Source organism: Stegodyphus dumicola, chromosome 7 (assembly GCF_044657685.1).
Source record: "Stegodyphus dumicola isolate Sdum_Otavi_A_Nest chromosome 7, ASM4465768v1".
In the NCBI taxonomy this organism is placed as follows: domain Eukaryota; kingdom Metazoa; phylum Arthropoda; class Arachnida; order Araneae; family Eresidae; genus Stegodyphus; species Stegodyphus dumicola.
In genome coordinates, this window is record NC_140774.1 from 72,235,832 (window position 1) to 72,256,414 (window position 20,583).

General features: G+C 33.7%; 1 protein-coding gene across 3 annotated transcripts in view; it reads right to left on the reverse strand.

The window, feature by feature from the left end:
- The window catches only part of LOC118205459 (pancreatic lipase-related protein 2-like), a 124,450-nt gene that overhangs the window by 48,067 nt on the left and 55,800 nt on the right, over positions 1-20,583 (reverse strand). For all 3 annotated transcript variants that reach the window (XM_085820443.1, XM_085820444.1, XM_085820442.1), the window contains exons 3-7: positions 17,002-17,148; positions 14,186-14,294; positions 12,646-12,762; positions 7,919-8,035; positions 1,972-2,235 (exon numbers count right to left, since the gene is read on the reverse strand). In XM_085820443.1, the coding sequence (XP_085676569.1) occupies positions 1,972-2,235; positions 7,919-8,035; positions 12,646-12,762; positions 14,186-14,294; positions 17,002-17,148 (754 nt within the window). The remainder of the gene's footprint in view (positions 1-1,971; positions 2,236-7,918; positions 8,036-12,645; positions 12,763-14,185; positions 14,295-17,001; positions 17,149-20,583) is intronic.

Here is a 20,583-nt window from a genome sequence, read left to right on the forward strand (position 1 = left end):
AAATCGATATCTCCTGACAGTCAACAAGATAAAATAGAGAGAAAGATGATTAATTTACACGAAGCTGAAAAAGATTAAGCAATACGGAGGTCGGAAAAAAGTTTGTGGTTGCAATGCAATTTAAAGTAGCTCATTCTCTAGTGTCAAAAATTTTAAAGGAAAAAGAATTTGCAGTGCTGTGAAATATCTAAAGAGCTGGACCAATTCATGAAATGGAAAAATGAAAAACGTAGATGACCTACTACAAAATCAAGTGTTTTTTTACTGATTTCCTTTTAAACAAAAGCATGTGACTTCTTAAAAAACGTTAAAAGATCTTACTGATGATGATCATAGACAAAATTTTACAGCTAACGCAGGTTAGTTCAAACGATTCAAGCGAAGATTTCATCTGCAATATATTCATGTGACAGGAGAGTTTAGATACAGAAGAAGCATGTAATTTTGTAGAACTTGCTAGTGAAATCATTGATGATGACTACGAAATCGAAAATAATTTCAGAGTTGAAGAAACTGGGCTTGGTATGGAGCCGCATGCACTCTGGAATCTATATTCATAAAGAAGAAAAATGTATGGCAGAATTTAAGTTTATGAGGATCGATTAATTGTTCTTCTTGGTTGCAGTGTTTCAGGTTTTAAATTAAAGCCATTTTAATTTATGATTCGAAAAGGCATTTAGAAAAGTTAACAAGCATACACAGCCCCAATTTATTTTCTCTCCAGTGCCGAAGCATAGAAGACTGGTTTTTAAATTGTTTCATTCGACAAACATGAGAATATTTCCGGGAGAAAAGAGTTCTTTTTAAAATTTTATTTCTCTTGGATGATGAGCCCGGCCATCCTTCTGATTTAGCAGTTTTAAATCCTGATCTGAATATTATTTTCTTGCCTCCCACATACAGCACCGTTGATCTAGCCTATGGATCAAGGTGATACTGCTATATTCACGGCAAATTACCCATGTGTTGTTATATTTGCTCAGGCTAGCGCAACAATTGATAGACTCTAAACTTTAATTGCGTGATTTTCTGGAAACAATATGACATTTTGAACTGCATTAAACATCTTGCTACTGCTTAGTAAAATGGCATTTAGGAAAAGTGTGTCTATAAATAAATTCGAATGTTTCGACAGTGAAAACTATCTCTAAATAATGCTTGAAAATATTCTTACAATTGCTAAATATCTTTTCTTTCAATGTGAAATTAGAGAATTTGAGTTGTTGTACACTAAGAGTGTGACCAATAAGTAGTTGAGTGAATTAGAACAAGAAAGAAGAGAAACAGAGAAAGAAATTGAACCAGAAAAATAAGTTACTACAAAGGGTTTACCTGAATTTTTTACAATGCTAAATCAACTTGCTAATGTGAAAAGTCATAGATTCAAACTTTGAGAGATTTACAACTGTCGGAAAAAATGACAAATGATGTTTTATATACCTGTCGTGCAATTTATAACGCAAAGAAAAAGAAATTATTTAGAGAAAACTAGTATCGTTTATGAAAAATCCAGAGCAATAAATTGAAAGTGCACCCACAACAACAATGCTGATTGACAACAGTCAGGCTTCTACTAGTGAATAGTACAAGCAATTGCGACAAACATTAATAGCTTTTCGGGGATTGGAGCTCGGTCCCAACGATATGGCAACCAACGATATGGAACACGACAGCATTTCGATGCAATATAATATAACCATATTGATTTAGATCTTTGTTTACTTGTGCGCGTATCTCTTATCGTGTACTTCCGATAATTCATTTCAATTTAAAAGAGTCAGGAAATTGAAATTGTGATAGAAATACAATCTATCATCATTTATTGGGATGATAAATGAACACGAGAATACTGGATTGGGATGTTAAATGATGAAAGAATTATAAACATTTGGAATTTCCCGGAATTGCATAAAAAAGACAAAATTTCATATCGATATCACAGAAGTTCTAAATTTGTAGCAAAATACTTACCACAGTACGGGGGCTTCGAGCTTACGAAAAGGAAGAATTTCCTAGGTGGGTATGTTTTGATAAGTTCCTTTTTAATATCTGCCTGGAAGCCCATGATAGCACATTGACTACCATCTACCCCACAGTCGGAGCATTTTCCATCAATGAACCTTTCCCAAGAATCGCAAACCACACCTACTGGCTGGCATCCATAATGGTTAGGAATGGTTGCCATAAAATAATCGATGGCTCGGTAATGGTCACATACCACGAAGTTGCGAGCAACTGCAAGAATCAAGAGAAAAATGTTCATTCTTTTGTTTTATCTCTGTATTCTTGAAATTTACAAAGGTGACTAAATCTTAAATTTTATTTATTATCTCTGAAAGGCAAGAGTTTCTTCTGTAAGATTAGTCTTAAGATTCTATTTTATTTTAGTTAATCTAATTGTTTTGAATTTTTATTCTAATAACCTTGTCTCATTTCTTATGCATATATTTTTTAAACATGTATGCGGAATAAAGCTTTCAGTATAGGAAAACTGGTAGAACAGCAAATATCCAGATAAAGTGGGAGCACAGCATATCCAAACATTCGAATAAGTGGGGAACTACTTTCTCGAAGGTATATAGGATATTGTTTGATGATTTGTATAGGTCAAATGGTTTTAGGAAGAACGGAGAAGCAGAAAAAACAGTAAACTGTTATAGAGATTTATCTTCTGTATAAAGGGAAATGAGTTACGAAAAACAGAGGCAGCTTCATGAATTGCATGCGCTACAGAGACTCACCAGCAGAAATCCTCTTCCATCAATGCAATCAATCAGGACTTATGCCTGACTCGCTCCCGATTAAACAGAGTAATCTAGTTTTCTGGAAATGTTCCGTTCGATGAGATGTGGGAACTTGTTTTCCAGTATGATGCCACTTTTAGAGAGAGCTTTGGGAGCAATGCATTGTTGAAAAATTCTCAATGCATTCAAATGAAATTAAAGTCGGGTCTTCAAATAACTCAGTGCATATGCTGGCTACTACATTCCTAGCTCGCGTTTGAGAGAATTCTAGAATAAGTTTTTATTAGTTGATTTAAGATTTTATGATTTTCATAACAGTTAAATAGAATTATAATAGATTAAAAGATATTGCCACAAACACCGCAGCAATTTGCCTAATATGATGTAACGTCTCCTATATTGTTTCCAAAAACTACTTATTTTTTGTGAAGGGGCAATTCCATTATTTTTCAGATCTTAAAAATGATTAAACATTTTTTTTCTTTTTCTTCCTATCAACGTTCTTTTCCGTTGGTGACAACCGGACTGGACCATAATCAAACGAAAATTCCAAGCAATGATGAAAATAAAAGTGATGCTTCGACATCGAACGTCACTAGGGTTAGCATTAAAATTCCACCGTTTTGGAAACCGAATCTAAAAATATGGTTTCTGCAATTTGAGGCAGAATTCCGAAATGCCGTAATAACAGCAGATCAAACGAAATATGGTTTCGTCATCAGCTCCAATGAAGCTGCAATATTGTGCTATAATATGGTATTTTGATTTGTCGGATATTTTGATTAATCCATCAAAAGACGACAAATACATTACATATAAACACAGGCTAATTTCTAGCTTCGCAGACAGTAAAACCCAAAAGACTCAGAAGGTATAAACTGAAGTAGAATTAAGTGATAAGATAAACCTTCCCAGCTGTTATGAAAAGTGAAGAATTTGCTTACAGGTAAAGAGAGTGAACCTTTTCTTAAATTTCTAAAAACGTTTTGGCTTCAAAGCTCACCATTAGAAATGACGAGCATTTTATCAATCAATGGTGATGATTTATCAAACTTGGCGACAACACCAGATGAAATGTGAGAAATGAAATCAACATCATATCAGAATGCTGATGTTGCATGTTCCAGTGATGACAATGTTTCAATTTAATTACAAATTAGATCATTCTATTATCATTCCAGGTTCAGAGACAAAGCTTCCAAATGCGCTGAATTTTGCAAATGGCCCAAGAAGACCGACCTTCAACCTCAAAAACCTAAATCCCCGGCTCTCGCAGACGTCAAAGAGCCAAGGGATGGAGCTGTGTCTTTTTTTATTCGTGATAAAGAGATTGCCGCTGAATTTTTAATTCCACCATTACCGCAACAAAAAAGATTAGTGGCCAAACTGGAACTCTTTGCTGCCGATGAAACCAACATTAAAACTTATAGATAAAGTTGCTAAAATTAGATTTGGAACTGCGGACAGCATTTGATTGACCTTTTGTGGCTGCAGCTTTCAATAAACCAAATAATCTTTATTGACTTTCTGTCTCATTTTCACCTTTTGATTGACAATAAAAATCGCAAATTTATTGATGGCATCACTTCCTTATCCTCTATTGGAATCCCCTGTTATCGTGTTTATACAACATTAAAAATAGTACAAAATCAGTATACAGCTATTCATAAACAATTTCCTGATCTATTACGTCCAGCACTTGCCAATAATAAAATTAAGAAACAAAACTGTGAATATTTTGTAGAAACCAAAGGAGCTCCTGTTACCACTAGGGCTACAAGACTGTCGTCCGAAAAATCAAAAGCGGAAAAACCGGAATTCGATTTCTTGTTACAACAAGGTCTCTGTAAACCTTCGAAAATTTGTTGGGACAGTCCTCTACATCTCACCTTAAAGAAATTAGCTGACTGGAGACCATATTGAGATTACAGGGCCCTTAACACTATTACCATCCCAGATCACTATCCTTTATCATTTCTCACTCACTGTTTCTTCACGGAGAAAAAACGTTTCCTCCATAAGTTTAGTTCGAGCTTATAAGCAAATTCCAAGAAGCTGACATTCAAAAAACGGCCATTATAACTCCTTTTGGCCTGTTTGAATTTTCTTTCATGACGTTTGTTTCATGCAACACGGCACAGACAATTCAATGATACAGGAATATGGTGTTATCAGGATTATATTTTGCTATTTAGACGACATGTTGGTTGCTCCTTCTGATGAACAGAGAATTATGTATAAGAGCTCAAGTCACAGCTTGAGCTCTTATACATAATTTTTAAAAGTTCAAATGATTAAGATTTATGTATCAGTATTGCAGAAAATGTTTTTTGTGCTTCTAAACTTAAATATTTGGGTTATGAAATTTCTAGTGAAGAATTTAGACCTCTTCCGACGAACATTGCTGCCATACAATGTGCACATGAACCTACGTCAGCGACTAACTTGTGCAAGTTCTTAGAAATGATTAATTTTCATCACCGTTTCCTTCCGAATTGCGCCAAACTTCAACTGCCTCTAACCTCATTACTTAGTCGAAATAGCAAAAACAGCAAAATACCTCTGATATGAACCGAAGATTCTACTAACGCATTCAGAAACCTCAAAAATGCTCTTTGTTCTACTACTATGCTTGACCATTCCTCAAATAATGATACATTATGTCTGTTATGCGATGCTTCTGATACTGACAAAGGGGCTGTCTTACATCAAATTGAACATGAAGAGATGCGTCCATTAATTTTCGTCTCATATTCTTTAACCGATGCTCAGATACAGTATGTATGACCGGGAACATTTGTCCATATCCTCTGCAATAAAGCATTTTAGGTACAAATTAGAAGGAAGATCTTTCATCATTTACACTGACCATAAGCCTATCAGTTTAGCTTTTCAACAAAATTTAGACAAAATCTTCCCCAAATAAGCAAGCCAACTGAGTTATATAGTTTCATTTTCAACGACCATTCGATACACCACTGGAGAAAAAGTGTTGTAGCCAATGTTCCTGTTAGGAATAATACCATTTCTACACCATCTCCAAATAAGTATACAACTATAGTCGAAATTCAAGATGATGAAGATTTAACAATATTAAAAAATGACCCAAGGTTGAAAATGGTTCAAACTCTCATTCTTAGCGCCAAGAAATTAATCTGTTATGATGTTTCTATCAACAGTAACCGCTCATATGTTCTCTCAAAGTTTCGTCGACAGATATTTTCATCTATTCATACTCTATCACATCCAGGAATTAGAAGCACCAGAAAACTAACTGCTCAAAGTTTCATTGGGTCAAATATTAATAAAGATTATTAATTATGGTGTCGGGCAAGTCTGGAAAGCCAACGATATAAAGTTCAAAGACTTAGACATTAGAGCATTTAGCTCTAATGGATTTTAAAGTTTCATCCGAACGTTTTCAATACATTCGCATTGATATTGTTGGACCCTTACCTACATGCCAAGACTTCAAATATTTGCTAATGATGATTGACGTTTTCAAGATAGATTAAAGCACTTTCTATAGCAGATCGACAGAAACAGTTGCAAAATGCATAATTTCAACCCGGATATGTCTTTCTGAACGTATTATCATTTACTTCTGACCAAAGACGACAGTTTGAAAGTCAACTTTTCTAATCTTTGAGCAAATATTTTGTCAGACTACCAAGATTACTGTATACCATCTGCAGTCGAATGTGTTAAATGAGCGGCAGCATAGAACTACAAAAGCCAGCTTGAAGTGCCATTTACAGCAGAAGAAAAGAAAAAAAAATTTTGAGTAGCCGATTTGCTATTTGCTCTTGGACTGTGCACTGCTGTAAAAGAAGATATAGGATACTCTTCAGCTCAGCTATTTTATGAAAGTCCCTTCTGTTTACTTGGAGAGTTTGCTATGAAGATTTCTAATGTCACGCATTCAGATCTTGTTCAGAGGCTACAAAGTATTATACGTGTATTGACTTTCTGCGACGACCGTTCATGGCAATAAAGCCGACTTAATTTCAAAGCAACTTTTAAGTTGCTCGTATGTTTTCTTGTTCAACAACGCGACTACTTCATCTTTACAACCAGTTGATCTTGTCCTTATGTTATCAAACATCGAGCACCAAAATGTTTCAATATAGAAATTAATCAAACAAAGAATATCAACTGACGGATAAAACTATGTTTTGTTCTAAATGACATCACAGGGCAGTCATTCGAAACTTTCATGTCCAAGGATGATGCAGGCTCACCTCCCCAATGCAAATCTCAGGAGGAATCTCGCCTACGAACTATCCCTACGCTACTACATGCAGTGGAAGAGCTGTCAGGTTTCCACTTCATTTAAAAGATTATGCCTCCTAGTCCTTTCACTGGGAGGGGGGGTGTAGAGCCCCTCATGAATTGTTTCTAAAATTTATTTGTCTTTTGTGAAGTGGCAATTCAATTTTTTTTTTCAGATCTTAAAAATAATATTAAAAAAAGTTGTTCTTCTTGTTCTCTAATTTGTATTTGTTTAAACTGTTAAAAGGTAGTTGGAGGTTTAAAAAAACCCGATTATTTTATGGTAAAAACATGCGTCCGAATCGTGCTTACATATATGTGCTCACAGTAGCAATGACCGAAAAAAAAATTCGTGTTTGCAGTAATTTTATTTATGTTTTATTACATTAAATCTAAGTAAAACCACACTTTCCTTCTGACACTTTTATTTCTGCTTATCAATATGCTGTTAATGAGTAATTTTTCTTCGTAGCTATCAACCACTTTTCATAATCAGCTGAAACATATTGATCGGTGTAGATAAATAGAGATTCTACCTTGGCTTATATTTTCTGCCCTTGAATGGCTGATAAAACTTTATTGAAAATGCTCTAGACGAAGAAGGGATATGATTAGATGAAGAACTGGAGCGATTGTCATGTACTTTTTTTATCTTTTCGACTGATATTTTTCCACTGCAGCTTTCTAAACTGTGCTTAAATAACACGATATCTTTTATTCGATATAACTGGGAGAAATGCATTTTACATAACACTTTTCTTTACATAACACTTCCCTTAGATACCTTTTGTAAACACCCTGTATGAAGCCAGCGAATTTATTTAAAATAAAAATATTAATATGTATTCTATATTTTAAGGAATTCATATTGCAGTGAGGAGAGATGGGGCAAAATACGTCACCTGCTAGAACACCTTTTTTCAGAAAAGTGTCCACAAATGAAGTTGGATATCCCGGCTGGCTTTGTCCTCCATTAGGATAGAAATCAATGTGACCTGTCGGTTGGAAACGACTGGGCTCTGTGCATTGAAAAAATGAAGAAATAATGAGGTCGTTATCGTAAAAAATAATAATGCATATCACAAAATTCAGTAAACCTAATATTACATTTGAAAGTGGGATTAAGCTTAGTTAAGGCTTACCCAAATTCTTTTTACATATTACTTTTGATGAAATCAATTCTAGCAATTTTGATTTAATTCACGCCTCTCCAACTCTTTTAGTTTTGAGCAATTGCGAAAGAAAACGGAAGCAATCCATTGCCCCGCTGATATGGCTGCTCAGGAAAAAATAATGGCAAAGGTCATAGGCACTGCTTTATAAACTTCGTTATTCTCTTTAGCTTGTGCCAGTTATAATTTCTGTTCTAATAAAAGCCTGTCTAAAACTGCCAAACGAAAACATTGTATAAGCAAAGACGATTTGCCCTTCGACGCCGCATTTTTGCAAAGCAAATGATGACAGTAGATACCATAAATTACAATACTTACAAAAGTATATACAGTTACGTTAGGCCTTCTATGTAATGGGATGTGGAAAAAAATAATAATAAAAGTAGAAACTGAAGATTCATAGTGTGAAAGGTTATTAAAAATATTTCCTTTTAATTGTAAGAGTGGAATGTGAATGATGAGACTGCAAAATTTTACTTCTTTATTTAAATTTTTATCTTCAAAAATTTGCCTTTTGATACCGTAAAACATAACCTGGTATAGATTTGTGCAATAATTTATGCCCAGTACATTACATTGTTTTAGCTATGAAACAATTTATGATACATCTTTTGAATTATTTTAGAATTTATTGCAGGGTTTTACAACAGTTTTTTCTCCAAATTTTTAAATTTAAATGTCTAGTGTTTGTCATTCAGGAAGGCTCGACACAAAATACTTTTCCTTATTTATCGCGAAGCTACTAATTCATTTTATTTTGAAATAATCTGCCTCCAATTGTCAACACTTAATATGTTTAATCTACTCTTTCTCCCTAGTTTCGGACTGAAAACCAAGAAAAAGTCTTTCATAGCAAAAGAAATAACTACCGTTTCTGCCATCTCTGTTTGTAAATCATTGTATTATATAACTAATTCACCCTTAAAATGATCAATTTGAATTTTATCTGTAATGCAATATACAGCAAAAATACAAACTGAGAATTTTATTTATATAACTAAAAAAAAAAAAATCCTTTAGAAGTTCTACACCTGACTAAATGGACTGTGTGTTTCTTTTTTTAGAGTACACACTTCGATTTTCAAATTCATTATCAGAGTTTCATTTTGTTAATATCAGCTCTAGATTCATAAAAATATCACTTAATTCTAATAAAAGCGATTTAGAATGTAAATAAAATGTTTTAAAAAAATATTTTGACAAGGGTTTTCGCTCTCCTTTTGCAGCAGAAATATCAGATGAAAAACTAAAGGCGATATTATTGAGAATTTACTTAAAAGAATAATGCGTTTCAAACAAATCGAAACTCAAGATTACACTCTTTATAATTTTGTAATTAAGTAAAGCTTAAGGTTAATAGTAAAATAATCCTATAATTTGCTTTTATGGAACAATAGTATTCAAAAATTAAATATTCCGATAAATTCTTTATTATCTTAAAAAACATTAACAAAAATGATAAAATAATTCTTTTGCTATAGGACTTCTGCTTATTTATTCTCTTGTTGTTATTTTTCTATAGGGTGGAGGCGTACGTTATTCAAAATTTGATGGTTGTAAGTACTGTCGCTTTTTTATAGTGCGAGGAACATACACACATACATTCAGATTCTTCATGATTTAACAACTTTAAAAATAATACAGGTTGATAATAATTGGTGGTAGCAATCTGAAATATGATACGGGCTTTTATAGTGGACGATGCAAAATCCTGTTTCGAGGCTAATATCCCATTTGGACTAACGCCATTTAGGGGTTTAAAAAAAAGCTTTTTACTTTTTAAAATCAAAATTCTCAAAGGTATTGAAGATGAATTTGCTGAGTTAGGTCACTTTAGTTTCTGTAACCGAGTTTGAAAACCAAATCAAGGAACACACCTAGAAATTGCTCGTTTTAGCGATTATTAATTTCAGCACAGAAACGAGATTGATAATTAAATTAATAGCATTCATCACTGAATTCTAGGTCACTCTTTTAGTTTGGTAAATAGTTTACTAACCGCATTTGCGCGAATTTATACATAAAAATGAGAGGCGTTTAGTTTTTAATTACCGCGTATTCCGGTATACAACGCAAACTTATAATTTCAAACTACTTCTTTTAATTTTTAGGTATATTCGCAGTATAACACGCAACCTTTTCTTTACGAAGAAACCTGAAGGTGCGATGCTCTTATTTTTGGAAGTCATTTAAATCGAAGATTTTCCCCAGGCTTTCGACTATGGTATACTGAATTGATAAGAGATAAGAGGAATAATATCTGTGTGGAGAAAATGCTTGAGGAAGCAAATTATTCTGCGCAGAGAGGGGGCGTATTTACTGCATGTATGCTCAAGAATGTTATTCTAGGGTTTTAGTAAAAGGGGGACATAATTTGGGGTAAGAATGCACTTCCGACCCGAATGAATTCATGGAATTAGGTTTGGTTTGGTTTATTTGATTACGGCCAAGCACTCGACGGCTATGTGCCTAAAGGGAGGGATACTTTCGTGGAGGATTTTCTAAGGGAAACTGGCTCATGTGCTCACGTTACACTTGACCTGCCAACCTGCTCGAGGGATTCGAACTCGCGGAATTAGAAGCCAGATGTTTTCTCTTTCTACAGTCATTTGAAGACGTGATTCTAAATGGAACATCGAAGGCTTTAGTAAATCCCCCTTGCTTTTTGAAATACAAGTGATCTAGTGTTCCTTTTAGCAGTAAATATGGTTCCTGCCAAACGAAACAAACTCAGTGCTGGTTTCAAATGTCAAAAGTCATTGAATTTGCGAAAGAAAAGGGAAATCGTGCTGCAGCAAGGATATTTGGTGTTGGCGAAAGCTCCGTATGTGATTGAAAGAAAAAAGAAAACTCAATAATTAATATGCTTTATGTAAAGGAAACTATGCGATAATGAAAGTTTTAAATTTATAAGATGTGTCGTTTCTTTTAAATAAACAATATTTAGTTTGTAAGGATTATCTTAATTTATTTAACAGTTAAATTTAAAGTTACTTTCCTATACTTTCTTAATTTCAAGTTCAAAACTTCCTGCCAAAACGTATTTTTAAAATCGCGTTTGAGTGAAAATGAGAAGAAGTATTTAATTGTGAAATTCTACTGACTTCGTTAGAGAGAAGCGGTGATTCTGATTAGCGCGCGTCCGCCTTTTTAGGCTACTCTCTCTTAAGCTATTATTACGCTCGGCCGTACTTTACGTTCTTGATAGCTTCGAGTTTATTTAGCGTTGAGGGGCCAAATCTGTTAGAATCTTGATAGCTTCGGCTATATCGTTTTACTTAAGATTAGTTTAGTTCTTAGTTTTCTGAGTTCAAGCCCGAGTGTCGGCTTTATTGTAAAACTTCAAGAAGGAGTTCTGTGAAATTAATTTGGAATAATAAAGGGTCTTTAACTCTTGTCAAGTTTTATTTACTGTCTCACGAACTCAAGCGATTATTCTCTTACCAGTTCTTAAGATTCTTCAACCTTAACTGTAACTTAAAATTACACACATTAGAATCTTACAAGTTAATGTAGGAATCTAATTTCTGTAGGCTTTTTTTTTTTTTTTTTTTTAAATATATAAATTTTATATTCGACATATAATGGGCACCTGTTAACTTAGATCTTATTTTTTGCTTTAGAGTTCGCATTATGTGCCGGAATATACGGTGAATAAAACATAATTATTAAATTACTGATGTGAATTTTTACACTAGTTCAATCATATAAGAAGTTCCGTTTTTTCCCCCGAAAATCACCAGATCACAGTTTGAAAGTGTTTTAATAAAATTCTGCACCTTATTTTAGGAAGCTTCGCTACTAGGAGCTTGTATAGGGGATCAGTGTTTAAAGAAATTTTATGAACACTCCCGTGTAGTGATAAAATTATATTTTATCCCAGATTATGGCAGATTTAAGGAATTTCTAAGAGTAATTCCTTAGCCTTGATGATATTATTGCAGACTGATCACTTTCGCCAGCGGTTGGTGAAAGAGTTAAATATTTATTTGATTTTTAGATGATGCTTAGGTTAAAAACTGGATGTTATTATCTCATTGTAATTTGAGACCATCGTAATATGAAAATCATGTTGTTGTTCTCGTTGTAAATTTGTAAATAATGGAAAAATAAATATTGCTTAAAGTATGTTTTAGTGTTGAGTTTCATTTATAGGAATCATGATCTAGAGAAACAAGAACCAAAACATACGATGTAAAATTTTTCCTTATTAGAATTCTAAGAAACAGGTAATTCAGAAATGAAGTTACATGTAAAGGATTGCTTTGAAAGTGAAATTACGTGTAAAAGATATAAGCTTGGGTGTAATAATAATTATTACTGCAGATAAGAATATATTAGACATAAGTATGCAACATTATAAATATACATATTATTTACATCAAACTTTAAGACGCTAACATTGCAGTTCCCTAGTAAGCACAATTATATTCAAGCAATATTTTCGTGACACTTACTGTCATCCTCAACGTCGCTGGAATGAGTGTGGATCGCGTCAACAAAAAGAGCGTCTGATGGGTCCAGCCTCACCATTGTGGAAACATTTCTGAAGTAAGGTCCAGCAGGATCTAGAGCTGCAATAGAAATGAACTTATCAGAAACTTTGTATCTGTGAATTAAAGGCTTGAAAATCGGATAATTTCCAACAATATTTATTAAGGTACATTATATGATTTGTTGCACAACAGATTGTCCATAGTTAACAATTTATGTTAAAATATATTCTGATCCTTTTGAAAATTCTGGAATATTTCGAAAAAAAAAGCAAACAAGGCTGAGTCTCGAAACATTTCGAAAATATTTATAAGAATATAATGAACTCTGTCTAAGATGATCACCCGCTTTCACAGACGATTCTATTTCCTGTGGAGATAAAGAGATCATTAGTATTTTCGGAGCGGAAAACGTGAAAAATCCACAGTGTCTTCGCCGGGATTCAAACTATGGATCTTCCAATTTACTAACTAGATATACTAATCATTTAAACCACAAGACTGCACTGGGTAATGCAATTATTTCTTACATTTCCCGCCTTTTAAAAGGAGTCTAAATCCCCGTGTCTCCCCCCCCTCCAGCAAATAAAACCCAACCAAAGTAATAGTGAATAACCATCCGCCACATTTTAGTTCGGAAGTCTTTATACAGAACATTAATTTGGACTCTTTTTACTCCAATGATACAACGCTAAGGGAAATGTAATAAAATTCTTCACTTTCATTTCTATAATTCGCCCACATCCAATCATTCTATCTTGAGTGAAATCATCTAAATGTTTTCTCAGTGACCATTTCATTGTTTGTAATACGAAATGAAACTCGCTGAACATTTCCAACATACGTACTCATCGCTGAAATTTGCTATAAACTTTCACATTTTCACATTTTTCACAGTTCACATTTTTATATTATACGCACTATGTCACTCAAGTCCAAAATCAGAACATGTACCGTCTTCCTGCTGAAGATTTATAGCTATGCAAAACTGCGCTTCGCAATTTCATACAATAATGAAGGTCGAAACTTGTAGTAACTATGTTCTTCCTTCAATTTTTACTACTAGTGTATTTTGTTTTGTAGTTTTATCCTTAACTACATACATGGACACACGGCCGGCTTTAGGTATAAGCTAAAGCCGGCCCTGTGTCCATCTATATATATGTTATTAAAGGTTAGAAGCCTCACTGGATCAATGCCCTTGTTTAGAAAGCATAAAAATATAAAATATTGTACTAATAAAAATTTATAAATATATTAATACATTCGGTTTATTTTATATATCATTATTACTATGTTTATCCATGATAGCAAAATTTCTTAAGTCAGAGCAGAAACATGCCTCAAAACTTTTATTTAGGACCTCATCGGTATTAAATTCTACTGCAATGTAGAAGCTCGGGGATAAACAGGCGTCACTGCAAATAATAGAAATAAACACTACCGTGAATCAAAAAGTAAAATTCTGTCAGTGATTCTCTGATCATAGTGTTGTTTCACTTACCTGTTATTCTACCCAGATTATTGATTCTTTCGCCGGCATAACCAGCTATCTCGGTTCCTAAGCTGTGACCAATGATATGACAGGATTCTGGTTTCACTCCGAAAGAGTCCTGAAAAATAATTGTAAAAGTTTCTGGATAAAACCTGTTTTGCGTAAAACCTCATTTCTGTTTCAATCAAGTATAATAGGTTTAGAATGCTTCGTTTCCTTGATCGAAGATTAAATGACTCATTTATGCATTTATTTGACCTGAAAATCATAAAACAAAATTAATTAAAATTTTTCTTTTGCAGAAAAATTTTAATTTTGTTAGAGATGCTTCGGTGGAGAATTTTCTTTTGCTTTTGTTTCTTTTACCTCGTTTATAGCGCGGATTAGGCTTCATGTCACCATAATAAAATGAATATTACAATAAAATCAGTTGCATAATTTTTTGGCATCTCTGTAGATATAAAGTTATACTGTAAATCTGTTAAACGATAAGATTGATTGGACTGTAAATCTGTTAAACGATAAGGTTGTTTGGACTAGACATCAAAGCTATGTATGATTTTCTTCTATCCTTCTTTTCTGGCTTATTTATATCACCTTTTCTGTCATTTCTCATGCTTTTTAATATATGAATTATATAATATGTTCTGTTTAAGCCGTTGAATTCTAAACCGCGCTGATAAGCAATAAATTTCCCAAGAACTGGTTTGGTTTGGCCTATTAGTTTAAAGAAAAGTGCGTCACGCTATCTATCTAAGGGGAGAGATGCTTTGGTGGAGAATTGTTTAAAACATATTGCCTCGTATTCACGTTACACATAGGGAAAATGAACGAAAACGTCCATTCAACCAGCTCGTTCGAAAGAAATAGAACCCAAGGCGAATAACCAGTATTCATCGGTCGCTAACAGGCTTAATCATTAAGAATTAGAAACCAGATACAGGATCCTTGAGAGCCAAACAAGAGACTTTATTAATAATTGTAGAGAAAAATAATTGATTTTTTTTTTTTTTTTTTTTTTTTTTTGTAAATAATAGACAGAAAAAATAAAATGACAACAAAATTATCATTATTATTTTGAATAGCAAAGTATTTTTATAATGCTGAGTTGAAAATTTTTAAACATTTATTCAATAACATAAGGAAAAAGCGCCTTCCAGACAGCAGTAGTTTTCAAATAATTGTATTTCTGAGAAAGAAAAGATTGCGAAGAATAGAAAAATGAGAGTAAATAGAAGCCATTTTTTAGTTCCTTGTACGAAGTAAAGGAAGTATAATAAGCGCAAAAAATTTCGAGCATTGTATTTTAACGAAAATATCCATTTTGACCGTTCCCGAATCGATTTGTAAAATTTTTTTACCTTGACTTTTGCACGTACGGACAGAATAAAGGAGTGTTTTTTCCAAAACTGATTGTAAAATGGATTCAAAAGGGATATTTTGCTACGGTTGTCCGTACGTACGTATGTATGTATGTATTTATCTCGCATAACTGAATTAGAATTAGAACTCTGAAATTTTGTTTACGGGACTGCCATAACATCTAATTGTGCACCTCTCTTTTTCATTGCAGTCGGCAGAACCAAACGAGTATGCCCACCCCCTTACCCGACTTGAAAATTCTTACCCAGCCTTTATTTTTGTAATCGTTAGGTGTAGTCACATAAATCCAATTACAGAAGTGTTTTAAATGACGCAAATATTCATGCTTTGGGAATGGCAAATAAAATAAATAATAATAATTTTTTACAAATAACAAAATTTAACTTTTAATGCGGTCTCCCGATCCCTATAGTTATATCTGAAAAAGTTTTATATTCGTTGCGAAAAAATAAAGTTCTAAGAAGTTTAACTCCCGTACGGAAAAAATTGACCAAAATATTTAATTTCAAAATTTGCATTTTTTATGTCATTTTCATCTTGCCTTGAGGAATCGGTTAATTAAGTTAGAACAATTCGAAGAAATAATTTGAAAGAAGTGCATCAAATGGTGTGTATAATTTAATACACCTACAATAATTTATATTTTATATAATTTAATAGATGTATTAAATTATATAATATAATTTATATAATTTAATACACCTACAATAAGTTATGTGGTGTCTATATTAGATTTTTATTTAGCATACTAAGAGGTTTATCATGGAAAGAGAAAGAGAAAGAAAAAAAATCTCCTATGAACAATGAATGCACATATGACATTAAATTCTTTGCTTATTATAAGAATCATTGTAAGAATATCATGGAAAGGTTTAGAGAGATTGAATTAAAACGAACTGAATGGATGGATCATTAGAATTCATAATTATTAAAATATTTACTAAATTCACTTTTCTTGCAGTGAAAATGTATGAAGATATCGTCAGCATAACAAACACTAAAATCCAAAGACAGTTATGTCTCCCCTCCCCAGTAAATTAACGACAAATAGTATGTCAACATCGTTTCTTCTCTATGCACTGAAATGTGAAACAGACTTTAAGAACACTCCAGAATTACTATGCTATAAAAGTTTAAATTTTAATATTATTATATGTATTATGCACTACTAATCGAGTTGCTAAATTTCATTTAAATTTTAGCGCATGAGCATGTGAGAAAAATACTAATGAAAAGTAAAATAAAGTATTGAAACCAACTGAAATTATGATAAACTGGAAAAATAGCAATGCATATGTTTCGGCGTTTATTCTGTAAATTAGAAGTTTCCAAGTACCTTAGAGAAATGTTTCTAAATATTAATACTCTTGGAAATTTATCCATGTCAAAAGAATAAGATAACTTTATCAATAGTTTGCTAATAGAATCTAAAATATATTTACCTGCAAAAAGTTGATCAACAGAGCAATTTCAGCACCAACTACTCTTGTGTTGGCTACAGCCAGCGCAAAAGGAATTCCGTTCGATTTGCTCCAATCGACGATGATAACATTGCAATCTTTGTAGTTCAGCAATGCGTCTTTCATATCCTGTGCAAAGTAAAAGTAAGTAAAATAGTTTTACGAAATTGTGATACTATCAAAAGGAAGAAATACTGAAAGATGCACAAGTAACTCTAAAACTTTTCAGACAATGGCCAGCAATAGGCACTAAAAGAAAATTATTTGTTAGATGTCTAAATGACCGCAGACGATAATTTGTGGCAACGATTGCAATTTTTCGATCATAGGATAAATTTTGAAAAAAAAAAAAAAAAAAAATAGTGCTGACGTGATAGCATGATCGTGCTATAAAAGTACTGCCACTGTATTCAGATGGTTTACAGAATTTGGGAAGTGTCAAAATTCTCTTCTGGATGAAGACACTGAAAAGCATTTGTCAGCTTTAATTTTAGAAAATGTGTTGACCGTTCTAAAAATACTAATCAGAGTAAAATATGGCTCTTTGAAGACGACCCCAAATAACATTAACCGCGATCACATTAAGCGATGTCTTCTGTATGCTACATTTTTAAAAAATACAAGCCATCAGATTAGAGAGACAGAAGAAAGTTACAGCTAACTGGTCACCAGTATCTTCCAAAAATTCTTTAAGAAGTGAAAATTAGGGGACTCATAATTTATCTTCTCATTCAGCAAGATTCGCTTGGGATTTGTTCAACAAAAACACTTTAAAGTCATAGAACATCCACTCTGTTCTCCAAATCTTGCTGTACTTAACTTTTAGCTACATTTTTAATCTAAAGTGCCCTGCTTTTTTATTTCGAAGTTCAAACTGATGAGGCTATAAAAGCATATTTTTAATTGATTCCAAGAATGAATGGTTCAAAGCTATTAATCATTGAAAAATTCGCCTACAAAAATGCATTTATGTTGGAGAGAAGTACTTTAAACACGTCTAAGATTTGATAAATTTAACTTGAACCTTTTAGTTGTGTCTAAGAAATAGTAAGTAATTTTCTCCGTCCTTATCGTGTGCCTTTGTGCTATAATTGGAAGCACGTCCGGCTAGCATAAAGAGGTTTGGAAATTAAACTTCGGCGATGGCATGGCTAAGATTTCCATGTTTTCTCCTCTGCAGTAAACCGAATCATTCTACAAACTTAGCATTTACTTTAAATCAAAAGCTCTTGTGTTTGAATATATAATCTAATGCTAATTTATCTTCATCGAGAAAAAGTATGCCCAGCACGCTTTTTAATTCATCGTCAATCATTTGTCTTAAATGAAAAGGAGAACAGGGAGATATTTATTACGTAAAATTCGCCGCCCAGACGATGTAGTGATTAGGGAAGCCTAACTGCGATAACGAAGGGTCCAGTTTCGAATCCCGGAGAAGGCGTGGATGTAAAATTGTCTCTTCCTTCATAGGAGGTAACGGTGGCCGCCTATTTAGGTGCCTCCACAATAAAATTACCACTTTGGAGTAGCCAATGCCGTTATAGGCAAGTGCCCGCCATTTGAAAAACCAAATACATAAAATCTAAAGAAAGGTGTAGGAATTTGTGGTTTGTTTTCATTCTCCAGCTTAATAGTTGGATACTGACATTAAACTGCATCTTTGCAATGTTAAATCTAAGTCTTCAATCAATCATGTCTTCTGAGAGAAGAAATGTTTACTCATATATATAAATGACATAAAAACTGTATAAAAATTTAAATCAAAAGTTGCTTTGCGTGTTTTGATAATATTTTTGTAGATATCATGGCTGGTGCATTGGCAAAAATTAAGCACTAGTTGATAACTAATCGGCTACTAAACTTCTGTGTTAGATTTTATAGCACGTGAGAGTTAGATACAGTACACTCCCGATTATCCACGGAATTGGGTGGCGCGGCCGCCGTGGATAACAAAAATCGCGGATAACCCGAAAAAAATTAAAAATGGGTATTGCAAAAGAGAAAACAGTCATTCCAACTTTGAAAAATCGTTTTATGTGCAATAAAACGTAAAATAAACAGCAGGAAATGTTTAACTAACGCATAATATTTTAGTATATCACTCAACCTAAAATGCATTTTGTTAATGAAAACAGAAAAGCCGCTTACAAGAGGCGTCAAAGATACACAGAAAAATTAATACATATGTACTGTTTTAATACTGTAATGTATTATGTAATTACAAAAGCATAACTGTTAAACTACACCTTTTTGGAGAAATCAGTCAGAGTGTTTGCTTCTTGCTTTGGAAGCATTTTCTCTTGATCCGAGATTGCATTTTTCGTAGCATAAGTTTCTCGGCGAACTCCGCGTCGTCTTGTTCTTCCAAACAGCTCAGCAGTCCGTCGACTTGTTGCAAAGCCGCTTCGTGAGTCTTCCGCATCTGCACAGTGGGCTCTTCTTCGCCTTCACTTCGCTGTCCTTCATTCTCGGTCTCTCCTCTTGCTTTCTTCAAAATTTCGTCATCTGTCAAGCGTTCGAAGCCAGGTTCGTTGACGTCACACTCCAGTCACGTTAATGTTTTCAGCATCGACGTTCTCACCACTCGGAACTGTTTACACCATATCGGCAAGAGTCGCCGTGGGCGTGTCTACATCTTCATTCACTTCTTCACAATTCAAAGGGGTTAGGTTGCTGTTGGCTTCAACATTAGGCATGAGTTTTCTCCATGATTTTATGAGGGTTGACAGTTTCACTGAGTCCCATGCAGATGCAATATCGTAGATGCTGTCCAAGTTTGTGTAGTGTTTCCAAAACTCTTTCAGATCATAACCTTCTTCAATTTTGGTCATTAGCAGCTTGGTTCGGTATGTTCTCTTCATTGTTGCAATGACCCCTTGGTCCATGGGTTGGATTAGCGCAGTAACGTTTGGGGAGAGAAACTTTGCAAAAATTTGTCCATCAGAAGATTTTAGCACGCTTGTTGCTGGGTGCGTTGTCGATCAATAGCACAGCTTTTTCAGGCAGGTTTTTCGATTTAAGATGTTTACGCTCTTGAAGAACAAAGATTTTTTTCGAACCATTCTTGAAAAATGTTTCGGTTAATCCATCCCCCCCCCCTTTTTTTTTTCAGTTAAAGTAATCAACGGGCAAATTTTCTATCCTTGTGTATTTGAAAGATCTCGTTTTTTTTACTTTCCAATGACAAGTCTAAGTTTATGTCTACCGGTAACGTTACTGCAAGGCATGATAGTGATCCTTTTCTTGCTGCTTTTATGACCCGCCGCTTTACTTTCACTTTCAAATGTTAAAGTGCGAGTGGGAAAACATTTCCACAAAAGTCCCGATTCGTCAGAATTGTAAATTTGTTCAAAAGATAGCTCTTCTTTTAAAACAAATTCTTCAAATTCATGGTGGAAATCGTCGGCTGCTTCTTGGTAACCACTAAGTTTCTCCCCATGAAGTCCAATTTCTCGAATTCCATGATTAAGACGAGAGAGGGCGGTGGAGCAGACACTGCAAGGGTGAGTAAGAAATCAATTACTCATCAGATGGGAAGGTTCCGAGAAGGCCTGGAATATTTTT